The following is an 11294-nucleotide window of genomic DNA, read 5'->3' as shown; positions in this document are numbered from 1 at the left end:
TGAACTCATGACGGGAGCAACCCTTCAATCATTTCATGATCTTTTTATTCTTGCGCTAACAATCCAATGTTTTACGCAAAAGTAAGCAAACCAATGCTTATAAGTTTATACTCAAGACTTTTATAAAAAATTTTATAAGTATGTACGAATATACAATCCAATGTAATTTACCCGTACTATAGACAAACCAATGTCTATACTCAAGAGTCTTTCGGCCACGCCAATGTACGGGTTATTTGAACAAGTAAACCAAACTTGTGTTTTATAGTCTAGACTTACGAGCGTTTGAAACAAACCAATGTTTTACTACTGTCACCATTAAAAATAGTATTAGTAACCAAACTAAACTATGCCACTTGAGACTCGGAGTGTGTCCCTGTGCAGCTTAAGGGGCATGCAATCAACAAATATAAAAATGCACAAGTTATTGGCTTAAATTGCATGATTCAATTTATTTCAAACATATCACTTGACCAATACTTAGTTGTCATGTTTACAATGGAAAATAAAAAATAATAAAAACTTTAAACAGTTATTTGGGGTTATCAATCCCTCTGTATATTTTTTATATGTAGCACCGTTTCAGTGTTTGCGCATGCCATGTGTGTTTTATTGCTTTTCCATCTAAATTTTCTAGTCGATACGCCCCTGTATCGCTTACGTCAATAACCTTGTATGGTCCTTCCCATTTAGATCCGAGTTTACCCGTGTCTTCTGCTCTGCTTGCTTCATTCTTTCGCCACACCAAGTCATCCAATTGAAAAGATAATGGTTGTACGCGCTTATTATAGTAGCTTGCGATTCTTTGTTTGTTGATTGCTTCTTTTTTGGCCGCCATTTCTCTGCGCTCTTCAACTAAGTTTAGATTTTCACGCAGTTCTTCGCTATTGCTACTTTCATCGAAGGAAGCTATGCGCATAGTTGGCACATTTATTTCAGCGGGTATTACAGCCTCGGACCAGTACACCAAACTGAAAGGTGTTTCATTAGTTGCGCCTTTTGGAGTTGTGCGGTGTGCCCACAGTACATTCGGCAGTTCATCTATCCAACCCCTTCGGCACAATTCGAGCCTTGCTTTGATTCCTAACACGATATACCGATTCGTGACCTCACACTGACCGTTCGTCTGAGGATGCGTGATTGATGTGAATGTTTGCTTTATGTTCAGCTCTTGGCACCAATCGCTGAATGGATTACCCTCAAACAGTGTACCATTGTCACTTACTATTTCATTTGGTATTCCAAACCGACAGACGATGTTTTCCCATACGAAATTTCGGATTTGCTTGCCCGAAATTGTTTTCAGCGGTTTGGCTTCTACTCACTTTGTAAAATAATCAATGGCCACTACCAGAAACTTTACACCTCCTAGTCCTGCGAGTAATGGCCCCACTATGTTGATTGCCTATTTGCAGAATGGCCATGGAGATGCGACCGGTATCATTGGATGTCGTGGAGCCTTGCTTACCGGTGCGTGAAGCTGACACGACTGACATTTACGTATCACTTCTGCAGCATCTCTGTACATTGATGACCAATAGTACCCGAGCCACATTATTTTGGACGCAACAGTTTTGTGTCCCGAGTGCAAAGCGCACATTCCTTCGTGCACTTCCCGTATGATCGATTCTGCTTGAGTTGGATTAAGACACCGCAAATGAGGTCCCAGAAAAGACTTTCTGTATAGAATTCCTTTATCTAACAAATACATTGGTGCTTTCATCTTAATCTTTCTTGCTTCCATTGAATCTATTGGCAATGTTCCTTTGTTCAAAAATTCTACTATCGGTGTCATCCAACTCTGCTCCTCTTCTTCAATTGCAGCAGATATACCGTCTGTCTCGATGGATTTTATTTTTACTTCCTCGACCCAAATTTCTTTCTTAAAATGGCTAAATGTTAAAGCTGCTAACTTACTGAGAGCATCCGCTTTTTTATTCATTGTTCTTGAAACCCGAGTTATCTGAAATAAATCGAAGTCTACCGCGAGCTCTTGCACAAGTTTCAAGTATTTTTGCATCGATTCATCAGGTGCTTCAAATATTCCGTTGAATTGGTTTGCAACTAATTGCGAATCGACATATACAGACAGCTCCTTTACCTCGAGATGTTTTACTACCTGCATTTCGGATAACAACGCTTCATACTCAGCCTCATTGTTTGATACAGGGAAGCTAAAGCGTAGCGCAAAGGTATATTCTTCTCCTTCTGGACTTTTTAGGACTATTCCTGCCCACGCGCCTTCTGGACCACAAGCCCCATCTGTGTGCATTTCCCACAGTTGCTCGGGCGGAGGTGGTATTTCTTTTGATTCATGCGAGACTTCGATATCTTCGGCTGTTTCAGCCAGATAATCTGCCAGGACTTGTCCTTTTACCGCGCTTCTTGGTGAGAAGCTTATCTCATGCTCACCTAATTAAATAGCCCATTTGGCCATGCGACCAGAATTTTCTGGTTTATATAGCACCTGCTCAACAAGTATCAGCGAATGTAAATTTGCTAGAATTTATCAAGCAATTTTGAGTTTTTTAACAATACGTTCTTTGCCATACCTGCTTTATCGGCTGGTCTGTTAGGACCATTATTGGATGAGCTTGGAAATATCTCCTTAAGCGTCTAGCCGTATGCACGAGCGCATAAACCAGTTTTTTGATTGCAGGGTAGTTTAATTCGCTTTCTTTTAAAGCTTTGCTAACAAAATATACAGGCATTTGTACATGTCCGCACAGCATAATATATATATATATATATATATATATATATATATATATATATATATGATAAATGACTATTGAATAAAAAACAACTAGATTTTGATTTGAAGCACGTACCTGTCCCCTGTTTGCTATCAATACTGAACTTATTGCTTCTTTTGATGCTGCTAAGTATAGTATCAATGTTTCTCCTGCGACCGGCGTAGTCATTGTCGGCAACTCTTTTAAAAACTTTTTCATTTCCTGAAACACCACTTCTGCTTCCTCTGTCCATTTGAAATCCGTTATCTTTAAGCAATTTTTTATTGTCCCAAAAAATAGGAGCGATCGCTCGACGGATTTTGATAAGAACCTTGTTAATGCCGCCAATTTACCCGTTAAACTTTGCACTTCTTTTTTATTTCTGGGTAACGGCATATTTTCGATTGCTTCTATTTTCTTCGAATTTGCGCGTATCCCACGCTCAGTTATTATGTGACCAAGAAACTTTCCTTCCTCTTCTCCAAAACTGCATTTCGACGGATTGAGCTTCATATTTATCTTTCTCAACGATGCAAACGTTTCTAATATATCTTCCAACAAACCTTGTTCTGTTGTGCTTTTTATCACCAGATCATCAACATATGCTTCAATCTGACCCTTGAAAGCCTCGTCTATTACTCGTTGGTACATTGCGCCGGCATTTTTTAGACCAAACGGCATCTTGGTATAGCAGTATATGCCCTGACTTGTATGAAAGGCGGTTTTATCCTCATCATCCGCTGCCATCTGTATCTGATGGTATCCTTTGTACGCATCCAGAAAACATTTATATCAGAAGCCGGCTAGCGACTCAACTTTCCAGTCTATTTCTGGTAGAGGATAATTGTCTTTTAGGCATGCCTTGTTAATGTTCGTGAAGTCGACACACATGCGCCAAGACCCATCAGGCTTTTTTACCAGTACTGGGTTTGCTACCCATGTCTGGTACCTTACTTCTCGTAATATGTTTGCTTTGACCAACTTGTCGACTTCCGTATTCAACTATTCGCTTCTTTCTGGTGCCATACCACGTTTCTTTTGTCGCACCGGTGTCAGACTTGGATTTGCGTTAAGTTTATGTTCAGCAATTTCTCTTGGTACGCCAGTCGTGTCTGCTTTTTTCCATGCGAAAACATCCGTATTAGAAGCTAATATGTTACGAAGCTTAAAATTTTTCTCATCAGACAATCCTCCGCCGATTTTAATTTTTTGATCTGGATATCGCGGGTTTGCTATGATCATGCAGCTTCGAAGCTGTTCTGCCTCGCTTGGCTGTTTTTCTGCTTGTTCTACAGCTGCAACACTTGCATCATGTTTTTCTGACCTTATCGTTGCAATTCCTAATGGTGTTGGAAACTTGATAAGGCCATGCACTGTGGAAGGGATAGCTCCCAGCTTTTGCAAAGTTGTGCGTCCCAAAAGCGCATTATACTTTGAGTAAGACCTTATTTACAGCAAATTCTATTGTTGTACTTCTCACCAACTCCTTATTATCGTCATCCACCAGCTCTAGCTCCAATTCGATGATTCCAATTGGCCATGCGGACTCCCCAAAAAATACTGATAATGCAGTGCTAGGAGCTATTAGCTTGGCTCGCACCGCTCCTGGAAACAAGCGGAAACAATGTTCGTACAGTATATCAACACCGCAGCCGGTGTCTATATGTAATCGCTTTATGATGTACCCGCAGCTTTTAACGCATCCTTTAATTGTGATGGGCGCATCTGAGGGTTCCTGTGCTATGACCGGAAACATGATGGGAGTGTTTTCCCACTCTTCAGATAATTCTAACTTGCGTCTCTAATTTGCTCGCCCGCTGGTTACCATATTAATGGTTTTATCCGTTTCCGTTCCATCATTCTTCTTTTGCCACGGATATTCTTTTTCTCTTTTTGGCTTCTCGCTTGATGCTTTTCCACTTTTCTTCAAGTGTTGTAACCTTCCCTTTTTAAGTTCGGCAACCACCTTTTCGATTAGATGCCGACATTCATTTGTTTCGTGACCGTAATCGTCATGAAAGTCACAAAACTTGCTTTTGTCTATATTCCCAAACTTTGACATGGGGACCGGGGATCGAAGTCTTTGCATACTGCCTCTGCAGCCAAAATTTCTTTTGGCGTTTTCGTGAGATCTTTTACTAATGCAACGTTGTCGGTATGATTACTTTTGTACCTCTGACTTCCTCCCCCTTTGTTGTTGTTAAATTTATGATATTTATCGTTATTGTAATTACTGCCTCGGGACGGCCCATTGTTATTGTACCGATTGCCATGCTCTGACGCTTTTCCTTGCGTCCGATAATAATCTTCATCAATGTCCATCTATGAAGAGTTGCTTCCACGATTTTTTATATCTTCTTCACATATAGTCATGCGTTTCTTTTATAGCTTCCGCGAAAGTTTCTGGTACTCTTCTCCGCAGCCGCTGCCACAAAGAGAGATGTCTATCGGTGTCTATGCAGTGTATAAAACCGGACACCTTCTGACTCTCCGGGAGGTCTTGTATTTTTGCCACTTCCTTGGTGTACCTATCGATGATTTCCCCCAGACTTTCTTTTTGCTTTTATTTAATGTCGTGACATTCAACATGTGTTCTTTTGCGAGCGCGCAGGTTGTGGAAATTTAATAAGAATCTTGAGCGTAGATCCGCAAAACCCGTGATGCTCTGCACTGGCAAATTGTTGAACCATTCCCTTGCTACCCCTTGCAGTACTATTGGTAGCATATGACATGCTACTGCGTCACCCCAGCTATGTGTTCTTGCGGTTCCTTCAAATTTTTGCAAAAAAATCATCTGGATCTGACAATCCATCGTAACTTCCCAACGTTAAGGGTACCACTGGTGCTACTATAAAAGGATGACTTGCAATATGTGGTACGAACTTTTCAGTTGTGGGAGCGAGCTCAAGACTTTGCTTGGCTTTTTGCCCTTGCATTACCGCGAACCAGTTGTTTATGAATTCTTGAACTCTTGCCGGTTCGTTAAAAGCCGGTGCCAAATGCGGCGGTGCGACCTGCTGCAGCTGAGATATAAAACTATTTGGTTGGGTTGAAACATATTGCGGCCCGCTATATTGGTTGCTTTCAACATTAGGTTGCGAAGGCGCATACGTAGTTGACCCTTGTTGCGGTGTCAGCGTGATATATGAACCATCTTGATTTCTCAGACCCATCTGCCTGATTCTTTCCTGAGCACTTTCGGTGGTAACCCTTTCACTTTCAGGCTCAACTGAAGTGATGATGGGCATGGTGCCCACATAGGTGGTTTTAACTTTAAAACCTGGTGGAACGGTTTCGCTTGGAGAACCGAAGCTCAGATTCTTTGGAGGCAAATCCTCGAATGGCTTGAAGCTAGTTCCCGTTTCCAGTAAGCTTCCATCGGGAGAGTGCCACCAACTCTTAGATGATTCTTTCAGGACCGTTTCTGATGTAATCGGTCCTGTCTCAATGTTCGATGTTGATGGAGGTTTTGATGTTCCTTTGACTGGTGCCGGTGGCGTCGATGGTGTATTCGTGACAGTCGCTGTAGGCTTTTGAAACCCTGGACTTAGCGGAGAATCCGATCGCCCCTGATTTTTGGCATTCTTACTTCCTCCACCCATTCTCGCTGACAATTTTCTAAACCTGAAAGTGACCGATTAATTAAACAAAGAAGTTTTACGGAAAAAGATACGTATAATAAATTATATACAACATAAATTCCAATCTTATTTGTTTCGTATAACCGGTCCCACGGATGACGCCAAATGATCAAGCGTATTTTCACGAGGTCAAGGTGAACCTACGCTTGAGTGTATAATAGGGTTTAAGGACTAACAACATTCGGACCTCGGACGCTTAGTCGTGGAAAACCCATATCTGTATCGTTTCGATTCCGACATGGTGGCCGATTTGAGAGTCCACCAACAACCTAGCATACGAGGTTGAGTGTCCCAAAGACATGAAGGTTTTTTAGTTCAAGACATACCTTAAAGTCTGTAAGATCGTATGAAGCTTCGTTCGTACGATGAAGATATGTATGTTGTTGTTACGTATGAGTAACGAGTATGTTTTTAGGGTTTATGAGCTATGTATTTATAGGTTCATGAATTAGGGTTTTGATAGAATCTCTTTCCTAATTAAATGCGATCTCTTCCTAACTAACTTTCGCTATTTAAGGAAAAGAATCAGAATTGATTATACCGTACATTCTTCTAGAATATACTGAACCCTTATGCAAGTATACGAAACTCGCATCAGATGGTATAGGCGCATAGAGTGCGGCTATACCCGTGCCATATCTCTGACATGGCAATTTACGTACGGTTTAGGGCATTGGATACATAATCCGCATAGTCTTGCGGATATGCGTATCATTAGCAATGTTTACAAAACGTATCATGTAGAGGTCAAAACCTCACTATGAAATCAATGAATAACGTACCGCGTCAATAGCGATTTTGACGGGTCGTTACAGTAGTCGACCATGTTTACATGGTAGTCGACCGGGGACTCAATGAAGCTTGGTCGACCACCTTGAAAAATGAGGTGGTCGACCAAGATATAAGGTGGTCGACCAACACTTTGATCGACCTAATGGTGTAAATAGACAATTTTTTTTAAAAAAGTGTATTTTGAAATAAAACTTTAAAAAAGTGTATTTGAACGAATTTTCCATGAACAATACATTGGTTACTCCTTCTTCTTACATTGTTAACAATGAAATTCAAACCAACCATCACTATCACAAATTAGGTGAACTTTATCGCGCATGACAAAGCTTTTAACCTAATAAAAATTATTTTCAAAGTAGAATGAACATCAATACTTAGTGTTGAGCAATTACTATTATTAATTAATATTTTTTAGAAAAGAAGTTTAGATAGTACATTAACACAATGATATAAAACTCAAATATCGTAAGTAATATTATCTATTCAATTTAAGTTAAGATCTTTTCACCTCTTGAATTAGATGAACATCTGCCATGATCACTTTAAGCAGATCATTAAATTTCTTGGCTTTGAAAGTTTCATTGGTTGACAAAACCAAATCATCATTATTGATGGGGGTAGAACTCCAGATGTCAAGTTGGCTTCAAGGCTTTATTAAATTAAAATCAATGAAAAAACAAACACTGTCAATTGGTAATGGTTGAATCAGGAAGATTATGTAATTTTTGCTCAGTAAGCACCAATTGTTGAGTATAATAGGAATATATGAGAACACTAATTATGAGTACATAAATGTTACTTTTTTTGTAAAAGTCATAATTCATTTGGTGTATCATTCAGTACTTTATGAAATATTGATGTGTTTTATGAAGTAAAAATAGACCGGTGTGTAAGATATATTATTATGTTTATAACTTCAACTCCAGCATAATATGACGATATTAGTATATTTAGATAATTAAAATAATGGTGTTGTTTTTGTTCTTTATTTGTGACTCATGTATCAAGAAAATAACTTTAAAAGCAATGATCGTCCTTAAGTCTTCATCAATAAAGAGCCGTCATCTATAAAGGTGGTTACATACCACCTGTTTGGCATACTGAATATGTCAATAAATGTTTAATTGTATTTTTTTCAAGGCATAACCTAAAATTATGTAAGATGTATATCATTTTTTGCGAACCATTAAAATAACGCAGCTTGCAGTTGTTTATGAGGCAGATTATTAAAGACCCATCTTCTTTATGAGCCTCAACGTACTGGTAAAGCTGTTCAGTAAAGATGTATAAGTTTTTGTTGTTGAGTAATGATAATTTAGTGAATTTATCAATGAAACATAATGTATTAATATTTCAACATAGCTGGTAATCATACGCCAGATCACGAAGGTAAAAAGTAATTGACATCTTATCACTTCCTTTGTCCCATTTGATTTCAATCAGACTGTTTTCAACCAGTTGTCCAAGAACATCTGTAAACAAAATATACACAAATCCATTTAGTATTGAATGCTAATAATGTGCAAATCATAATAAAATAAAATTTTATATAGACCATAATGATGACATGTTAGATACTTACTAAAAGCAGTTAATGGATCAACGACCCATTCAGTAACATCTGCATATGACACAGGCACAAACTCATCTTCCGGTATCACAAAAGGTGCAACCCTGCGAACAGTAGTTTGTCGCATCATTAGTACCTTCCACTCGTTGGCCGCCATCCTATAGTTCTGTTCATCGTAGGGGACAACACCAAAACCGTCAGATCCAAAAAATTCCCTTCAACAAATGTTATACGAAAGAATGCAGTCAATTTTTTCAGAATTGTAGCAGCAATCTTGTTATCATGTTTAATAACCGCATACACTAATATTTATTACGTATTATACAAATAGATCAATACTATCCAGTTTATATGTGATGAACATAGTCTTATTAGAAATTAGTAATATGAAATTCAATACATTCAAAATTTTGAAACTATAAATGTATTCGAAATGAAATAATACCTCACGATCGATAAATACCATCTCAATTAAATATTAAAATACATGAATCGATCAGTATCTATGTGATCGTTATAGTATGGAGATTATTTATGTGAGTGGCCTATTTTTTTGGATCGAATTATTAGCTGAAGATAATTAATCGTAACAATTTTATTCTAATATTGTAATATTTTTTTGTTTTAAGGGTAGATTAGGGTTTTAAATATGATTCTTAAATTTGATTAGTAATAAAAATTCGATTTTAGAATCAATGGTTAGATGAGGCATGTTCCTTTAATCTAATGGTTAGGATTTGTCTTCAAGAGTCAAAATAAAAAATTATTTCACTATTTGACTCCTCTTTTAATAAGAATGGAGAATGGAGAATGGAGAATGGAGAATGAGATGGAGATTGTAAGCAATTAATGTTGAGTTCTCGTTAGTTATCAATGTGATTTATACAGGATTTCTAGCTTGTGTACAAGCAAGCTATTCATAATAGGAAACACAATCTTATTCTAAATACAATATCTTTTCATATACAAAGCATTCCTAATCTAAATATAAGCTACGTTATTACTCCTCTGCAGTTATAGCGATTGGTGAACGGACGCAAAGACTGAAACGAAAATCATCAAACAATAATCGTGGAAAACCTTTTGTAAATATGTTTGCAATATGAAAGCGAGTAGGCAAGTGCAAAATCCGAACTTGACCACAAGCAACCTTCTCTCGAACAAAATGAATATCCAATTTAATATGTTTAGTACGTTGATGTTGCACAGGATTACCAAATAAATACACAACACTGACATTGTCACAAAAACCAACGTAGTTTTGGTAACAGGTTGGCAGAGTTCATGTAATTATTCGTTGGTTTATTAATTTAATATAATTCCTTGCTTTTCAAAAAAAAAAACAAAAAAAAAGTAACGGATTCTGAAGCCACCAACACTCTGCGACCACATTAGCTACGCCCAGATACTCAGCTTCGGCACTAGACCTCGAAAGCGTATGTTGACGTTTCGAAGACCACGAGATTATATATTATCACCCAAATAGACGCAATACTCAGAAGTAGAACATTTAGTATCTGGGCTTCCTGCCCAATGTAATTGTAAAGAAGATCTCGCAATGTGTAAACCAAGATGTAGCGTTCCTTGAATGAAGCGAATAATACGCTTTAAAGCCATGAGAACTAAACATGTTTTTCCATGAGAACTAAACATATTTATTACTACAAAATAAATGATCATCCAGCTAAATAAAAATATAAAGGACTAAACATGTTTTTTATAAAACCTTGAGAACTAATTAAATAATTTCTCAAAAAGATGAGCAACTTCGGCAGCCATTTAGATCAAACAAAGCTGTTAAGTCAGTCGCCAAAAAAGTCCATTGATTACCTATGTCATCCACTCCTCATCGATGACCTAAGTCAGTCGCTTATACGAATCAAGTTCTTAACATTATATATTTATTTATATCAATGGGTATTTTGATTTTGATTTTGATAGATTTATTTAGAAACACGATGTTTTAGTAGGTCTTTTGATTTAGGTTGAAATTTTTTTTAGGATATTGAACTCATGTAATTTACAAGTTTAGATTTAGATTATTTTAAATTGATGTATTAAAGACTGCTCCCAGGTCTCCTTCCCAATACAAATTCCTCTGTTACTCCGGCGGCGAAACCCGCATCGTCTCCGTTGGCCGTCGTACCACCGCCGTGACCATCACTTCTCCCACTCACCAGTCCACCACCTCTCCCGGACGTTATTCAACAACCGCCTATTGCCTCATTCACACTCAAATATCAGTTCCCAAATGAAGACCCTGATTCCTTAATTACAATCACAACCGATGAAGATTTACACAATATGTTAGAAGAACATGATCGTCGTTGTTCTCAAACTAGGATTAAATCCGTTCTGTTTCCGATGAAGATTTTTTATATCAATTGTTATTATTTTCGTATTCCTCAACACAGGTGCAAACCCTGACATCACAACAATAATGTAGCTGCTAAATTTCTTCCGAGTGTGTGCCATTGGTGTTTTATGTTACTAATTTATTTATCTGTTTACTCATTTAATTTATTTTCTGTGCAACACATTTGCTTATTACATATG

General features: G+C 37.8%; 1 protein-coding gene across 1 annotated transcript; it reads right to left on the bottom strand.

Annotated features, from left to right (window-relative positions):
• Positions 1 to 565: 565 nt before the first annotated feature.
• Positions 566 to 2272, bottom strand: LOC139889069 (uncharacterized). Its single transcript, XM_071872042.1, has 2 exons — positions 1469 to 2272; positions 566 to 1198 (listed from the first exon to the last, which is right to left on the bottom strand). Exons 1-2 carry the CDS (start codon positions 2270 to 2272, stop codon positions 566 to 568), a joined length of 1437 nt encoding a protein of 478 aa, XP_071728143.1.
• Between the last annotated feature and the right edge of the window lie 9022 nt (positions 2273 to 11294).

Source organism: Rutidosis leptorrhynchoides, chromosome 2, assembly GCF_046630445.1.
Source record: "Rutidosis leptorrhynchoides isolate AG116_Rl617_1_P2 chromosome 2, CSIRO_AGI_Rlap_v1, whole genome shotgun sequence".
NCBI lineage: Eukaryota > Viridiplantae > Streptophyta > Magnoliopsida > Asterales > Asteraceae > Rutidosis > Rutidosis leptorrhynchoides.
The sequence above is the reverse complement of the archived record's forward strand: the minus strand, read 5'-3'. Positions and strand labels throughout refer to the sequence as shown.

Excerpts from the sequence above, each read along its gene's own strand:
- LOC139889069 (XM_071872042.1), bottom strand. The coding sequence starts at position 2,272 with ATGCACACAGATGGGGCTTGTGGTCCAGAAGGCGCGTGGGCAGGAATA. Across the intron at positions 1,199-1,468 it reads CGTGTCAGCTTCACGCACCG|GGTAATCCATTCAGCGATTG; the intron begins GTAAGCAAGGCT and ends ACACTGTTTGAG.